Source organism: Bacillus rossius, chromosome 13, assembly GCF_032445375.1.
Source record: "Bacillus rossius redtenbacheri isolate Brsri chromosome 13, Brsri_v3, whole genome shotgun sequence".
Classification (NCBI taxonomy): Eukaryota; Metazoa; Arthropoda; class Insecta; order Phasmatodea; family Bacillidae; genus Bacillus; species Bacillus rossius.
The window spans coordinates 4,429,394-4,447,964 of record NC_086340.1 but is presented as its reverse complement, the minus strand read 5'-3'; the positions used below and the strand labels follow the sequence as shown (position 1 = coordinate 4,447,964).

At 36.6% G+C, this 18,571-nt stretch overlaps 1 protein-coding gene across 4 annotated transcripts in view; it reads left to right on the top strand.

Moving 5' to 3' along the window:
• The window catches only part of LOC134538131 (zinc transporter ZIP11), a 140,663-nt gene extending 127,919 nt beyond the window's left edge, over window positions 1–12,744 (top strand). For all 4 annotated transcript variants that reach the window (XM_063379167.1, XM_063379169.1, XM_063379166.1 and 1 more), the window contains one exon: window positions 6,008–12,744. In XM_063379167.1, coding sequence (XP_063235237.1) covers window positions 6,008–6,086 — 79 coding nt within the window. In that variant the 3' untranslated portion in view covers window positions 6,087–12,744. The remainder of the gene's footprint in view (window positions 1–6,007) is intronic.
• Window positions 12,745–18,571: the final 5,827 nt, after the last annotated feature.

The following is an 18,571-nucleotide window of genomic DNA, read 5'->3' as shown; positions in this document are numbered from 1 at the left end:
AATCGCTGCCATGGCTGGCCAATCCCCTCCTAGCACACGATTCATGCGACCCTCTCCCTGCATGGCTAATCCCAGCATGACTAGGCGTATAGGCTTCGGCCTGAGACGCACCTAGGTCCCTCCTTAACCCGGACCCCTCCAAAATACACTTAGTTTTAGTTACTTTGAACAGGAATAAGTTTTTTTTTTTTTTGGTGGGGGAGGAGGGGAGCCTAATATGCATTTGTGATGTAGTGCATACGTTAGTCAGCATGACTTTGTGAAACTGGCTGTAGAACAAATTTTTTTTTTGTGTAGGAGACAGTTTCAGCAGGGCGACTGTTACTCTGATGATGACGACTGGAGTGTCGACCGAATAGTTTGTAAACTGTCCATTTCATGTCGCGGCAAAAAAAAACTCACAAGCCAAGGAACTTTAAGGGTTCGGCTTCACCCTGCAGTATAAATTTTGATGTTTCGCTCACTGCAGATTTTTATAAAGAAATTGATCAGAAATTAGATTATAGAAGCAATGAGGTTGTGTTAATTAGCCGTGGGAACTCATAAAAGGAATTTCTAGTGAGTGACAGTGACGCAAATTAGTTCAACAAAAAATTATAATAATTATTTTACGTGACAACGTCTAATAAATCTATGAACGTCGGCTGCACGCACGAAAAAGTGTCCCGTTACGCACATTGTTCCGTTACGCTGTGTCCCGTTACGCTGTGTCCCGTTACGCTGTGTTCCGTTACGCTGTCGGCGAGTGCAGTAATAATAGGTTATGTTACAATTGACTAAAAAATTATGGTGATTCATATAATTGATGATAGATATTTGATTACAGTTTATTTATATGAAAACTTGTTCATAATTATATTTAAACTTTATAGCTAAACGCCAGTTTTTAAATTTAATTACAAGTCATCTACACGTGAACTGTTTCGTCGACTGTTCATAAAGTGAAGTGATAAGTTAATGTGGTTTTCATTGCTTATTACAACAATTTCGGTAATAAAGGTTAATTATTCTTGCATTTTAAAAATCTGATTACTTGTATAATTTCAAGTATTTATTCTTTTCTTATTAAAATAAAAGTAATTCAATTTTATTCATAAAAGTATGCAATCATTTCATCGATGTTTTGTTATGACGTCACGTTAAACTATCGTCCGTAAACCGACTTCACAGACAACCCATTTTTTTTTTTTTTACTATTTACAAATGGCAGATAACATACGATTCAAAACACAAAATGCAATGTTTATGTAATGAAACATCTGAAGAATTTGTCCGAGATGAATAATAATTATGGCATGCAAAGGAGGTAACGCCTTGAAGACAATCCTGCTGAAGGCCTTTCCTATGAAGACGCAAGGTATTCAAGCTGATAATGCCTTCAATTACCAGGAATAAATACATCATCATAACCGGGAGGGAGGGCCAAATTATAGTATTTGGAATAACTGGGTGCTATATGTGTTCCACAAAAAAGCCAGAGAGAAACCAGTTTAACAGGTAGTCAGTTCCTTTTATTTTTAATAATTATCAAAAAAATAATACTTTACGTATACCTCAACTTTATAAATAATATCAGTATTATATATCAAAAGCAGCGGACCCGACTGCTTCACTGCGATCATTGTTAGTGTTTCTTTGAGTGTTTGCTGGTCGTCTCACGGCGCCCATTCATCCGTGCCCTCGACCAGATGAACGAATCTCTTACGCATGCGCGTTCCACTCCGAGGTTAGCGGCGCAAGTCACTTGTTTCCCGGGAAGCCGGTCCGCTGTGACGCACGCTTCCGTATCCTCGCGGCGGTTGAATCACTGCCGAGTTCTGAATTGAAGGCGCCCTTTTTTTTTATTATTGTTGTTGTGGCGGCCTTGGCGGAGTCCGCGGGCAGATGGCACGGCCTCGTGACGCACGCCCGGCGCCGCCGCGCCGCGACTTGACATACCTCCCGAGCAGTGTTGCCAGACGCACCCGGTCCACCCGGCACCTGCGGAGATACGCTCGGGTGCGCACGCGTACACGTGTACCCGAATTTAAGAAGAAAAAAAATTGGTTGTCTGTAAAGTCGGTTTACGGACGATAGTTTTAACGCGACAACGTCATAACAAAACATTGATGAAATGATTGCATGCTTTTATGAATAAAATTGAATCATTTTTATTGAATTATCACTATTTTGTATGGATACAAAGAAGGAGTGAAATGAAATTTACAATTTAATTGATAAATTTACATTTATTTGCACTCATTACTTCAAATATATTTATTACTTTAACGAACAGATTATTTTAATTATAACTTTTATACATGTTTGCTATTTAACTTCTTCCTATCTGTGTTATTCTGTTAAGGATAGGACGATGATAGGAAAAGTAGGAAACGAATGGGAGTGTTTCAAGTTTAATGTGCCTCGAAAAAGTCAAATCGATGGTTGTTCCAATCGAGTGGAAGAGAGATAGATGCAGCGCAAGCGTACAATGAGCGTAACGGGACACAGCGTAACGTGACAATGTGCGTTACGGGACACTTTTTCGTGCGTGCAGCCGGCGTTCTTCAATTTATTAGACGTTGTCACGTCAAAAAATAATAATTAATGGTAAAAAAAAATATTTGTACAATTTTCACTTGGAGCGGAAAACAGTATTTTTCCCTGACCGTAACACACCGACATGAAACAGAACTCCCTTTTTTTGAAAACAGTCTCTTGGAGAACCACAAGATCAGGTTGCAGCTAATATCAAGTAAACAGTAGGGCGGCGACATCAGAATCCGGGCATCTCTTACTGAAATTTCACTATTAAAGGACAACACAAATTTCATTTGCTTTATTTATATTATATGTAGTATTTACAATATTTTTTTACATCGTCCTTTAACCTGAAAACACAGTTTTTCACATGAGGCTGGAATAGTAGTATTCAGCGTTTACATCCCCCCCTTCTTTTTTTCCAACCACTCAACTACACATTTTTATATCCTGCCCATAAGCCTTAGCAGTAAAGCCAATATCACATTTCAACTACAAAATGTTGTGTTGTCACTCTATTTGACAGAACAGTTCCCTTTTAAAAATTTCTTTTAATCTAATACTTAGTAATTAATATTGAATACTGGTCCGTATCAGTAAAGACAGTTATTTATTGTGAATATTGGTGATTGAAATTGTGTTTATAAACTTTTTCTATTTTTTTATATAAATGAGGTTATGTTCCCATATGTGTGATTTATTTGCATTATAAAATATATGTCATTACATTATTCAATAAACAATTAAAGTTAATAAATAAGAATAAACATTTAGCATATGGATTGATTTTAATTGTTATTTAAAATTTATCGTTTATTTTACTAAATATTTTAATTAGTTTTATAAACGTGTTTACATTAATATTGAATACTGATATATTATTTAAAATTTGATTAAATTATACTGAAACGGTTGTATTTATATCACTCCAGTCGTTTTATTATTTTATTTATATTAATTATTTGCATGCAAAATTGAAGTTAGTTTATTGATGCGCGAAGTAAGTATAACTACTGATTTAATTCAGTTTTTTGGACATACGCCATTGCAGTTTTGCTCTGTTTGTCATGGAAAAATTCCGAAAATCACAAGTAAAAATATGAAGATAAAAAATTTCTCAGAATACAAGACCGAATCAGCAGATGTCGGACAAACGGAACCAACGATGAAACCAAACAAATATTTTCTGTGAATTTTTTATCTTCATATTTTTGTTTTGTTCATTTTAGGAATTTTTCCATGACAAACAGTGCAAAACCGCAATGGCATATGTTAAAAAAACTGCATTAAATCAAAATTACCCATTGCATGAATCAATTAAAGAAAGTATAACTTAACGTACATAATACACACAGCTTTTTTTTTTCGTTTCAGATCCCGTTTAGTTGTGATCATTGCTTCTAGCGGATTTTTATTACTGTGAATTTGCGCAGATTCGTTACGATTTCGACTTTCTCGATTACTGCTTCATGTTCTGAGGGTTTTTATTCAGTTGTTGGTCCTGTAAAAATTTTGGTGGAAATGGTTATTGAAATTTCTTCTAAAGGATAACGGGACACTTATAATATTTGTGGTTTCAAAACAGGTGAACGACCGGATGAAATAAATTATCGATTTATATCCCAAATCGTTGATTGGCCAGAGAAACGTAGACGTGGATTATGGCTCTCTTTGTTTTTGTGAAATTGCTAGAGACCTGTAAAATTCGCGGATTCATTTCGCGATAGGATAGAGTCCAAAATACTTTTGACAATATTTTGCTTCAGTGATTGGGCCACAGTTTATCTGAAGGACTCTGGGCCAATGAAAAATCTTTAACAGAAGAATTAGCGAATCACGATCATTCTAGTCAACAGGTGTGTTACGAGTCGGTAACCAATCAGCAGATGTAATTTGCTAGAGTGCATAGAGGATCATGGAGTCTATCCTTTAGTGATTTGAAATCGCGAATTTTACAGGTCTCTAGAAATTGCTAATCTGGGCGTAACGCCGACTCGTCGCCGTGTGCACCTGTTGCAGCTTTGTTCCAACCTTTTGATCGGCATCCTCCACCATACCTCCCACATGTGCGCCCTTTAAGGGGAGAATGGGAGTGGCTTACAGATCCTTTCATTTAATTCCCTGAGCGAGTAAAATTACGACACAGCTGACAAGGGATGACGCCCTCCCTCTGATCAAGAAGGTGTCAAAGGCTCAGATCGACCGAAGTCACCACCTTAGCCCCCTGCCTCACTCAGCCAACCAGGCAGATGTCATCCAACCTTATGTTGGCAAATTTAATTAGCAATTAATTTTTTTTTTCTTCAAGATAGAAGCCCTCTTGGGGGTATGCTTGAAGAATTACTTTCTGTAATTTATTGCTTTGTAAATATATACAATTCTTCCTGGATTCTAAAGTGATTTTCTGGGGTTATTACTGGGTCTTCTTAATTTCCATTTATAATGAATATATTTTATATTCTACGTGGTAAATATATATCATTATAATATAGCATATATATTTCAATAAATCTAACTAGACAGTTGAACGTGTCCTGTGCCCTAAGACTTCATCAGCACTCATCTCCTCTGTTGCACTGTTTTCCGGCCCGATAGCCTTCTCACCCGCCACCTCTCCCCTCCTATGTCTGCGCCCTTTTAGGGTAGAATAGGAGTCGTCCTACAGATGAGCCCAACATCTGAACTAGACTTGGAAGACAGGTCCCCTCCGCCCTGTCCGACTGCCTACGCAAGTCGGTGGACATGAGTCTCACAGGAAGTTAGCCTCAGGTTTCCACCGACAGGCACAGACCCGACCAGTACGTAGGTACTGACTTCGGGAAACTGGTGACCATCGAGGTCTGCCACCAGGACAGGCTTCACCGAACTGCGAGGGTATCCGGGTGGTTGGAAACCAGAACCGTGCTCCGGAGATGAATGGCACTACACACTCCCATGGGCGTCGCAACCGTCTGGGACGAGGGGGGGGGAGACACGTCCCCCCCCCCCCCCCAATAATAAAAGTCTTCCATTTCGTTCCCTCCAATAAAATATTTAGTTTCGTAGTTATATTAAAAATATGATTTCTGTGACATAACCCATATGTTGCGCATGGTGAATTTAGTCCAATCGTGGTAATGTGAGCACTTTTTTAATTCGATCTTCGTGTAAAATCAAAATCAGGTCCGATACCGAATACAGACATGTTGAACTCTGTTTTTACAAATTTGTTCTCTGAAAATTATTTTTTTTAGAAAAAAATAAATTATATATTGCAACCAACTATAATTAGAATATTTAGGAAAGAAAAATGCCTAAAAACCACCTTCTTGCACCTTCAAACACCAAATTTTCCCGGGGGAGGACCCCCGGATCCCCCGCTTTTTTTTTCTCCAGGGGGATGGATATTCCTCAACAACTAAATCAATCCCTCCCCAAAAAAAAAATATGTCCTAGCGACGCCCATGCACACCTCCTTTCAAGTACACCGTTTCTCCCTCTGTTGCAGCGGGAACGGCAAGATGGCGTCGGCGGCCACCATCCTGGGCTTCGTGGTCATGATGGTGCTGGACGTGGGGCTGGGATAGTCCTGCGGCCGCCGTCGGACAACTGTCGAGGCCCTGCGGCGCGAGCCTGGACATTCCGTCGTGTGTCGTCCGCGCCTCACCTTTCAATACAGACAATATTATTTTTTTTTGTAAAACATAAATCTTTTTGAAGTGATAACGTCTTATAAATCGATGAACGCCGGCTGCACGCACTAAAAAGCATGACTCATTGTCACGTTCCCGCCTGAGCCGAGCGTGCGAGAACCGGCCAACCACCGTGCGAGAAAAATCTTTCCATTAATATCAAACAGGTTAAGGCGGGCTTTTTTTTTAACTAATTGTTCGTGATTATATTCAAACAAATTATTTAAATTAAAATTTGCAAAAAAAAACTGTAAATAATATTTGAAAAATTACAAAAGTAAGCAATTTTTTCATCAAATTTTTCTTATGACGTTATCACGTAAAATTATCGTCAGTAAACCGACTTTACAGACAACCTTTTTTTTTTTCAAACTATATTACTTTTTTTGTAAAACATTATTTTTTTATTTTTAGTCATAGGCATCACGCGGAATCCGTGGCGCCAAAGGTTTGGCGCGGGGAGTTAACCCTTTTTAAGTTTAGAAATTACTAAGCGGTCCAGGAATGCATGCATGCAATAATCGGAACGCCTTTTGTTATTCGAAAAAGGTTTTTGACATTATTATTACGTTTTTTTTTTAAATCCCCGTTCAACGTCATGAGCGGACGACGCAGCTGTTTTCCGTGCCACAAAATCCCACGGCACATCCCATGTCCAAGTTTTAATGTAAGTGCGTGTTTATTATCTGTGTACAAGTGGATGAAAATATTGTCAACACTTAATTACTACATTACAAGTGATAGTTTTTTTTTTTTTTTTTTTTTTTTTTTTTTTTTTTTTTTTTTTTTTTTTAAAAGGTTGCCAAGGTGGCATGTGTCATGAAGAGGTTGTTTGAAGCCAGGAGAGAGGCGATACAGCTATTGCGCCATGTTGAAAAATATATTTTTTAAAATTATTTTGGGTCCATAAGAAAGAATGAAAAATGTATTATAATTTTGTTCACCTCACCTCTTCAACAAATCCTGGCTGTGCCAATGGTGAGTGAGAGTGCTCCACCACTTTCAGATACCGTCAGGACTCTTGACGATATCTTTATTTGGAGCGCCATTTTGTACACAAACTCGCATGGCTGCCTGGACATTTCTCTGGGCAGCGACATTCTCGTGCGCAGGAGTCAAGAGTCATTAGCCTATTTTTTTCTCCACGCGAATTTTACAATGGCGCTCGTCCAACGTCACTTAAAACACGGCTGTTTTTAAGTTGGAGTTGGAGCCATTTTCGTTCTATCGCGCCGCATTTTCCATGAACACTTAGTGTGATGTGATATTACCTCTGTCCAGTATTTTTAATTCGGTATCCTACCTCCTTTTTTTTAAGAAGTAACATTCCATTACTACTATAGTAAAGTAAAAATAAAAAATATATATATTGTATTTTTTTCGTATGATTTCAGAAGTTGGTTGTGAATTATAACGGCAAAATTCTTTTAAAAAATGCAACTATTAGCTTGGATTTATACTTCGCCGAGACTGATGTGATGTCTAAAGCAATTTAAAGTTAATCCCATTCCGTTCCCGGAGTTTTGTGACTGAGACACCCGTGTGATCGTGACACAACTTGTCCGCGACTCTTAGACGAATAAATTAGCTGGGCATACGTTCTCTTTATAAATATTAAACTTTTCATTGCTTCCAACGAATTTTTATTATTGTGAATTTGCGCAGCATATCGATTCTTTACGATTGCGACATTGTTCTCGTTTACTGCTTAATGTTCTGAGGGTTGTTATTCAGTTGTTGGTCCTGGACAATTTGGCAGAAATGGTTAATGAAATTTCTTCTAAAGGATAAAGGGTCACTTATATTTTTTGTGGTTTAAAAACAGGTGAGCGACCGGACGAAATTTAGTAGATTTATATCCCAGATTGTTGTTTGGCCAGAAAAAATGTGGACGTGGATTATGCTGTCTTAGGTTTTGTGATAAACCAGCCGTACTAATAATTGAGAATTTTCAAATTTCTTAATTGTTTAAATTTTCACATGGAAGAATGATAACTTTTTTTCCGCAAGTCGCAAGTGGTTTACTAATTATTTCATCGACCTCTACGAAGGTCGTAAAATTTGATTTTGTCTGTTTGTAAAATATATTTCTCAGCCCATTTATTCTGTGATAGTTGGTTTAGGCTTGTTATTTTATTCTATTGGATGACCTCCAGTTCAACGTATCCAGTTGGTTTTTTTTTTTATGGAAACTGGCGAGGCACATCATTTTATTATTTAGGTAAACGTTTGAACATCAATTGTATATAGCATATTTGTTTTTTTTTTCTTTCATTTGGGGTTGGAGACGTATTATGTTTTGGTGTTTTGAATAGGTGTATATATTAGTAACTGCATTTTTATGTGTGTTTCAAAAATCGATTGTGAGTTAAAGTGTTTGTAAATAGTTAAAAAAAAAAAGGAGGTATTGTTTGTAACTCTATTCTTTACTTTTTATGAGTTGTACAACTGGTCATTTGTTTGAACACGATGTTATAGAGTGGAGTTTTAGCTCTATTTCCAGTGTGGGTATGTTTTAAGCATATCTGTGTGTGTTTTGTAATTATAGAAATTTAATTTTGGACGAATTAAATGATAATGTTTGTAACTGGAGAGGGAAGGAAAAAGTCAGCTTGTTATTTTATTATTTAAAATGGTTTTTAATTTTTAATAACTTTTAAGTTTTTTGGCAAAGAAGTACACTAAGGTGCTTGTTTGAAATATGTTTTTTTTTTTGTGAGTTCTGCTCGTGGTGCCTTGCTCATTTGTGATCACTGAAAAAAAAACTAACTTAGTACTATGTGAAAGTTCGCCTTTAGCCTTGTAAAGACTGATCCTATAATGCCAAAGGTCAGTCAGTTCAAACAGTAGAGTAATATTGAAGTGCGTATTGATAGCTTCTTAATACAGTCTAGTAAAAATGGTGGAAACCGATATTCTTGTTGTGAATTGTGTTTAGGAAATAAGTTAGGTTTTTTTTTTTTTTTTGTAAATACTTGGTCTTCGTATTTTTCCAAGAACGTTTATACCCTAAACTTGAATTCAGAAAATATAAACCGGAGGATGAGGTACACAAATAATAGTCAAAACTTGAAGTGGGAATTTCGTTCTTTGACGTGCGGGGTATCGACACCTGTGGTGTTGTGTCGGTTCTCGTGCGCGCGTTCACGCGAGAGAACAACATGGCGGACGTGAAGGCGTGGGAAGCCTTCTATTCACAGACGAGAGAGCCAAAACCCGAAGTTCCCCGAAGTTCGTGCTTTTTTTTTACGTATCTTTAATGTAGCTATCCTAACCAAATCAACCGTCCAAAATGTTTTAAAGTATTTATAATGTAGCTAACCTAACCTAATTGACAATTAGTATCCTTTTCATCAACACATTTACAATGAACAAAAAAAAAACCGAAGATGCACGATCAGTCGTTTGGCTCTCTCGTCTGTGAAAAGAAGGCTTCCCTGAAGGCGTCGCCAGAGACTCGCTCGACTCCGATTGGTTGCAGCGGACTGGAGATCCAACACACATACGAGCATTAGCAGCGTTCATGATTTTTTTTTTTTTTTTTTTTTTTTTTAATCATTGCTAGTTGGCACTGAGTGTCACAGAGAAAAACCAGAAGAACCGGAAAAAGAAAGATGAATTCACGAACGCACAGAACACAAGCCAAATTCGAAACATGTCAAATGTTAAATGTAAAGACAGCAAACCAGCGGCGTAGCAGGCGGGTGGCAGGGATGGCCTCCCCCCTCTATTTTAATCCAAGAGGGGGCGCCATTTTGAAATTCGGCCAGGGGCACCAGTCACCTTACCTACGCCACCGCAGCAAACTGGCAGAGTAATTTTTACTATAGAAATTTACTTGAATATCTTTAGTGTTAGAACACAAAAAAAAAGTTGAATGGCAGATTAACTTAATTATTTGTATTGAAAGTACATTCATGTATATCGTAAAATGTTAGGTAGATTTCAAAGAAATACTTCATATTTTAGTCGTTACCATGGTTAGTCTTTAAGAAAAATTTTATGTAGTTTTTCGTTTCATGGTCCATAGACCCCAAAAACCATCAACTCAAATCTATATATATCACAATATTGTGGACATGATACAGGCCACAAATTTTCACAAATCTCTTCCAAACTAATACTTACATAAAATCTAGTAGTGGAAAATCTTGGCCGAGTTCGTTAATGGGCAATATCTGACCAAAGGGGTAGAAATGGGGAAGGTTTTTTTTTTTGAAAAACAGAAAAATCGCTGTGACTCATAATATGGAAAATATCACATCCGTTTGAACGTATTATATAACTCTAAGAAGCAATACCAAAATATTTTGTTGGAAATAATTTTTTGATTAGACAAACCATTGTTGCGGGGATTTACTTTAAAAAAGGGGGGTGGAAATTTAAAGAAAAATCATAAAATTTGTAACTTTTACACTACATACCATGACTGCAAGAGGTGGAATAAACAGGGGTTGAATAAAAAAAAATTCATATCTCCCTTAGTAGACACACTATCAAATCCGTTCAAATTGTTTGTATCTTATATTTTTGTCTAAAACTTTTGTGCGAAGCAATTTTTTTTTATAATACAAACCATTATTGCAAGGGATTGAAAAAAATTGGGGTTGGAATGAGAAAATAAATAAAACCCTACGCCATACACTATCGAATCCATTCTTATTTTTGTTTAACTGTCTAAATATTGACTAAAATTTTCGTTAACGTAAATATTTGTTTACCAAATTATTACTGCAAGGGGTGGAAATAATAAGGTTTTAAGGTAAAAAAAATTACTTTTTTAAAAATATATACCATCATATCCGTTATAATTTATTGTATGAATCCTAATCTTCGTCTAAAACTTCGTCTGAAAATTTTTTTTTTTGATCAAACGAATTATTACCGTAAAAACATGGGTAGAAATTTAAAAAAATTCAAAACTTTCTTAGTATTAAATTATTTTGAATTTATTTTAATCGATCTTAAAATTATCTTAAACCTTTGTGCAAAGCAAATTTTTATACGACCGCGTTATTAGTGCAAGGGTTAAAAAATAATGTTTGAAGGTCAAAAAATTAAGTAGTTACCTTAGTTGGCATATAATATGAAATTCTTTCTAAGCTATTCAATGCTGCGTTATAAACATTATAAACTATTCAATGCGAATACATTGAGTTAAAAATATTCATATATAATATTTTCGCTGCATGGAAAATGAGCAAATATTTAATCGATCATTTTGTAATATTGGAGAACATTAATATGTTATGTATATTAAGTTCTTTAAATGTTCCAGAAGTTTATAGAAGTTGCCAAAATATTTCCATAATAAATAGGTACTTTGAAATATACCTACGCCTGTAGGCTACGCTGAAAGGGATTTTTTTTTAAAATTGGTATTTTTTGCTTACTATCCAACTTGCAATGTATCAAAAATGAAATGACCGGAAATAAACCTATTTATTTACCATATAAGTTGAATATTTTTTTTTGTAAAAGTGGAATTAATTAATATCTTATGGTGGTAAAATAGGAGTTGTCGGGAAATTTTTGGTTTGGTTGATTTGAAAAGAAAAAAAGAGGGCGCCAAGTTGAGTTCTTGCCCTGAGTGAAAACTAGTCTAGTTACGTCTTTGAGCACAGACGAACACGGGGTTTTCTCTATGACATACGTGCAAATTAGCAATGGAGTATGTCCAAAATATTGATTTGAATCAATCTCCCCAATTACAAGAATCATTCAAAGAACGCACACATTTCATACATACTAATTACTTTTGATAGTGTCTGGACTTTTATCAACGCAACATTATCTTTTAGAGAAAAATTTGACAAAAAAATAAGTATAGTAACCTAATAGCTACTAAAAGTTTTAGTAAGTTATGTGCCAAAATTTGTGTCAGTGGCCATGTCTGCCATCAAACTGTACTTAACAACGAATTAAAATAAATAAACAACGTAAATCATATCAAGTCAAGAATTAAGTTTCATTAAATTTTAGTAGTGTAAAAGTTTGAGAATTGTTTAGCATGAAGACTGTGTGACTATATAATTCCATTTTATTTGAAAGTTTTCTTGACGAGATCGAATATTATGTTAACAGTATAGGGAAATATGTAAACTTAAACTGTGAAGAGTATCGTTATATTGATTGATTTTCCTCTAACAGTTTAAGTCTAAATGTTCCTGTTTTTTTTGTATTCTTCATGTGTTTTATATAATATGGTAATTGGAGATGTTTGGGGGGGATTTATTTGGTTATTTCGGTCATGTATTTCATTTAGTTTATTGCACGGATAAATAGATAATACAACTAGAAAGTATGGTTTGGTAAAATATTATTTTAATACTCAAAACCGATTATATGTGAAAGGTTTTGAGTGTTTATATTATTAAAGTAGATATTTAATGTTGTTCTCAAAGTTATTTTGTTTCAAATGTAAATTATTTCATTGCATTTTGTTCCTAAGGCTGTGTACGAGGCATTTTTTGTTTCGGTATGTTATGTACCATAATTTAAGGTGTGATAATAAAGCAGTTATATCAGTCACATGTATTAAACATCATTTGTAAAAACATATTCTCCATGTTGATTTCACATTTAAATCCTTTCCTCTATTCTCCCCCCTCCGTTTTTTTTCCCCTCGGCCCAAAGATCACGTAACGAGACGTTTAAGTCGTTTTCAGTTTTAGCTGGAAGTAGAATGTAATGTAACAGCCGCGAACCTGGGTTTGATCAGACTTTGATTAAATGGATTGGAAATTATTATATTGGTTCGGTTATAATTCAACAGGGTTAGTTAGAAATTTGCAGAAATGGTGCACTTTTATAACTTGTTTACCTTCAGTTGACGCAGACACTGGTGGATGCACTTGTAAAAAGAAGCAGACCGACTCTTCAGTGGCGTAGCCAGTATTTGTGTACGGGGGGTGTTAAGAAGCATGGCCCCCCCGTATTAAAGCGGGGGGTCCGGGGGTCTTCCCCCGGGAAAATTTGTATTTTAAGGTGTAAAATAGTGCTATTGTAGCAGTTTTCGGTACTTAAATTTAAATATTGTAATGGTAAACTTTTTATTAATTTTAATATGAAATTTGTTTGAGTGATGAATAAGAAATTAATTAAAGATTTGGTGCTAAGGGGGGGGGTTAACCCCTAACCCCCCCCCCCTGGCTACACCCCTGCGACTCTTGCAACCTATAAAAATGCATACATTGCTCCCGTCAGCATGACGTCATTTTTACCCATTTTGTCTGCTGTATTGAAATCTCTCGTCTGCTAGTGTTTGCTATAGCGTGTTTCACTCTTCGTTTGCAGTAGACTAGAGTGTAAATGGTACCCACTGTTTCCAGGTTATACTACTTGGCTTGTTAATATTTAAAAACCTTATTTTGCATACCAAATAGAGCCAAAAATTGTAATATTAAATTATATAAAATGTTTGAACTCTTTGAAACCAATATGGCGTCTTTCAGATGCGTCTCCTAAGAAGTAATTATTTAATACTATCAGATAATGCTCTAGATGAAATACAACAAGAATACGTGTTTCCAAATTTCTCATTCCAAATTTTTCTTTGCAAAATACAATGTTTCAAATAGCTTTAAAAAAAATCAAAACAAAATTTGACCTTACACTTTTGCACTCTATGGTGTATAACCGGCAGCAGAGAACACCGAAACATGAACAGCGCTAATGGCAGAAATTGTGCATTACAAAGCCAGAGTTAATGCCCATTATAATGCACACTAAAAATTGAGAACAAAAGACGCTGTGGTGTGGGTCGCCGTATTTATTCACTAGTTACACGCTAGAGCGTGCTGGTGACACCTGTCCGACCGCCATCTTATCGGCCGTATTGGTTGTCACAGTTGAAATATTTATAAATAAACCATAAATTCAGGGAAAAATTATAAAACATAAAGTAAAATTAATTTTGCGATCAAATAATTAATAAAAATAATAAAATGGCTAGAGTTATATTATAGATACTGTTGTAAAATAAAAATTCAATCAAATTAAAAAAAATTAAACATTCAGTATTCAATATTAATATAAATGTGTCTATAAAATATTTAATTTACTAAACTAATCGAGATAAATTTTAATAAATAATAAAAACCAATAAATATGTATAATGTTTATCCCACATGAGCATAACCTCACCTCTACGCCTACCAATGGAATTATTTTTTTTTTGTCCTCCAACCCTTATTTTTACAACTCCTTGCAGGTATGGTTGGTCGTATCAACAACTTATTTAGACAAAATATTTTGGTATTACTCCTACGAGTTATTTTACGTTCATACGGACGTGATATTTCCCATATTATGGGAGTTACATTGATTTTTCTGTTCTGCAGAAAATCTTCCCCATTTCTACCCCTTAGGTTGGATATAACCCAGGAGTTTATAGAATTTTCCAAAATATTTGCAGAAGAAATAGGTACTTCGAAATTTACTTACGCCTGTAAGCTGTGCCGAAAGAATTTTTTTCTATGTATTTTTTTTTCATCCTGTGAAAATTTCGTCGCATGGTACACGCACATCGTAAAATCTTACGCTCAACCCTTTTTTATAACGCGCCGAAAGAAGTATAACTTCCAAATGTTTTACTAATGTATTTATTAATATGGTCGGTGCGGTCGTTGTTCAGATCCTTGATCATTTCAGATATAATTAAATCAAACAAAAATGTTATTAATTCCACAAACAAACAGGCGTCTGAAGTAGCTTGGCTTCTGGGTTGTAGCCGCGTCCTTAGCGAATAATTCACTGCTCCCTGATGATGGCGACTGCAATGTCGACCGAAACGTCGGTGAATTATTCCGCCAAGGACGCGCGGCTACAACCCAGAAGCCAAGCTACTTCAGACAATGGCCGTGAAAGCCTGCGAACATTATCAACAGGCCGTCTGTTGAGATAGGATATTTTGCCCGATGTATAGGGGCAGGCATTTTTCGCGAAAAAATCTTAACGCCTATTAGATTGCAACAAGGTATACCCGCACCTGTGGTTTCATTGGCGGCCGTCTGCGGGAGAAGTCGTTTCCTTATCTGACCGAGCCACTCAGGACGCGTTTGCTTCCGAATTGAATTACTGTGATTGGTTGTACGGACATTAGACATGTACCTGAAAGGAACTCACCCAATCACGAAACACAGACAATGCTACAGTGTTTTAACTTTCAACTAGTCTCGGAATCTTTTCGCGAAAAGTGCATGCCCCTACCGATGTATAATCTCCATCTTCCACAAGAGTCTAGCGGCAGCACCGCTACTTCCTGCAACTGGCTGCAGCCACACAGACTGTTTAGTGCGCGTGCTTTTTACTAAATGTTTCATCATGTACCAATGTTTGTTTTCAGTTGTTACAGTGAGTGTTAAGCTATGGGAAGCCTTTTTTCACAGACGAGAGAGCCACACCCGAAGTTCCCCGAAGTTCATGCTCGCTGTTTTTCCCCGTTCTATCTCATTGTATAAACCGGTGTGGCATTAAATTTTGCGGTCGATTAGGATAGGTTAGCTACATTATAATTAATTTAAAACATTGTGGATGGTTCGTTATATTAGGTGAGTATAGCTACATTATAAATACTGTAAAATCATTTTATGGTTTCTTAGCAAATAACATTTTTAATATGTAGCTATCCAGGGCTAGGAAACCGTTTACATGATTTCAGAGTATTTTTAATGTAGCTATCCTAACCAAATCAACCGTCCACAATGTTTTAAAGTATTTATAAAATATTATTCAATTTATTAAAACAAAACTTTAGAAAACAATATGCTTTATAACGTTTTTTTTTCTATCACACTGGTCGGTGTTTGACGAAGCTTAGTAAACGAAATTGAAAATACTTCAGTATGCTGTCAGGTCCCGAACGTCCGGGCACGCCGCCGGCCCCGGAACGAGCGTGAGCGGTGCGGCATTTGCAGCCAGTTGCGGGAAGTAGCGGTGCTGCCGCTAGACTCTTGTCATCTTCCCCTGTGCCCTGTATACCTGATTAATTAACCGACTGTAGAGTCAACGCCCTGCAGGAGGATGCACGGAGCTCTTGAGCGCGCGTGAGGGTGGTTGGAGTGCAAGTGTCGGCCGAGTTGGCAACTGGAGAAGGGAAGGGGGGGGGGGGGGCGCCTTGCAGCGCTGCGCTTTTGGTTCCCACGTCCTCAGGTATGCGGGGGCGGCTCTGTGTTGGTGGGAGGGGGGGAGGGAGGGGGAGCTGACCTTGAGCGGTGCAGCGGGAACCCCGCGGTACCCCTGCAGTCGGCCGTGACGTCATCCCCCCCCCTCTCTCTCTGTCTTCACTCCACTTCACTGGAGCAGCGATGAAGATATGACCAGCATCTCGCTTCGCGAGGGCCGGGCAAGTATTAATATTTAGGTTTATTACGACAAATTTCACTGTCGTGTTATTCTGTACAATAACCAATATTATACCTACAATATGTGATGGAAAAAAAAATATTAACGAAAGTTATTTACAAAAAAAAAAATATTTTTTAAAAATCTTTAGATCTAAGAAGTGTCATGTAACTATAAATTATGTGTTTATTTGTGTATGCATGTGTGTATATATAAATATATACACACATACAGGTCTCTTCTTCGTAGCGTCGACTTGTGAAATAACTATCCTCGGCTCAAATCCAAACCACTGCAATAAGGATATTTTTATAAGTATTTTTAAAACTTGTTTATTAAAAACATCTACAACAATATGGCGGCCGACAGCAGACAACGAAAATCCCAGATGGCTGCTGACACCCCGCCGCCAGAATGACATCAAAATACAATAATATAATTATTCTTGGTTTGGTACAAAGCTCTGCTTTATTTAAAAAATTAAATTATTTAATTATAAAAACATTAAAATAAACACATTAATAATATATTTAAAAATTTTAATAAATACTTAGTATTCAATATTAATATAAAACATAAGAAATTATTTAATTGAGTATAATAATCGAGAAAAAATTTAATTAATAACGAAAATCCATAAAGAAATTTAATTTTATTCTAATTTATTAATTTTAATTACTTCTAAATAATAATTTGTTCATTTATAATTAAAATAAATTATACATACGGGAACATAACATCACAAACATTCCCATGAAAAGAGCCAGGAGACTAGTAACCTTTCCACGGACACTCTCTGCCGGCGACAACGGATGCTTACAAGCAAACATACGGTAACATAACCTCACTTATATTTAAAAAAAATGCATTTGAAAATACACTTTAAAAATTTAACACAAAAAATTCTATCTTAATGTTCGCAGGCTTTCACGGCCCATTGTTTGAAGTAGCTTGGCTTCTGGGTTGTAGCCGCGTTGTTGGCGAATAATTCACCGACGTTTCCGTCGACATTGCAGTCGCCATCATCAGGGAGCAGTTACCTACAATGTCGACAGAAATGTCGGTGAATTATTAGCCAAGGACACGGCCAGAACCCAGAGGCCAAGCTACTTCAAATTCTATCATATTCAAAATAAATGTTTTTCAATTATATGGACCAGTATTGAATATCAATCACTGAAATTATTAGTTAAAAGTATATATATATATATATATATAATTCATATGTAGTCTATTATTTTGTTCTTTTTATCCCGTGGAAAAGTTGTTGCATTATGCGCGGAGACCGTAAAAATTAATGACTTGATGTATGCTTTTGGACATACGCCATTGCTAAGCACATGTATGTCTGTAGAAGAAAACTACAAAAAACACAAACTAAGCAAAAAATTGGTGTTGTCAACATGATATAAACACCACATAATATTCCATAACAGGAATATGGTCAACAAACAAAGAAAAAAAAAAGAAAAATGGACTAACAGAACAAAAATATTGAACCCAAAAAAAATTCAGCAAAACAGTTGAAACGAGACAAAAAAAAAACAACAACGACGAAACGAAAAGACGAAACAAACACGATAGTTTTCTAAAACAGAAACAAGCGACGTTTCGTAAAAATTAATATGGTAATTTGTTTTTCGTGATGTGCCTGGAGATGTACTGGAATCCTCGCGGCCGGGAGAACAGGGCGCCCGCTATGTGTGCCACGAGGTCCCGCCGGCCCGCCGCCGCTCGACCCAGTTCCGCTACCGGGAATCGAACCCCACGCGGCGGCTGGAAAGTAAGGCGTGCGGCGTCCGGCGCGCCGCTAGACGGCGTGGCGCTGCGAGCGGTCGGCGCGGGGCGACTGAGATGCTGCCCCTCGGAAGGGCAGCCCTTCAGGATATTTTCAGACAGCGGTGTTTTTGAAAGGTTGTCTGAATTGTTGCCCCTCTGATGGGCAGCCATTCAGGATTTTTCTGACAGTGGTTAGTTTGTAAAGTGACCTAACCTAACCAAAACCTAACCTAAACTAACCACTGTCAGAAAAATCC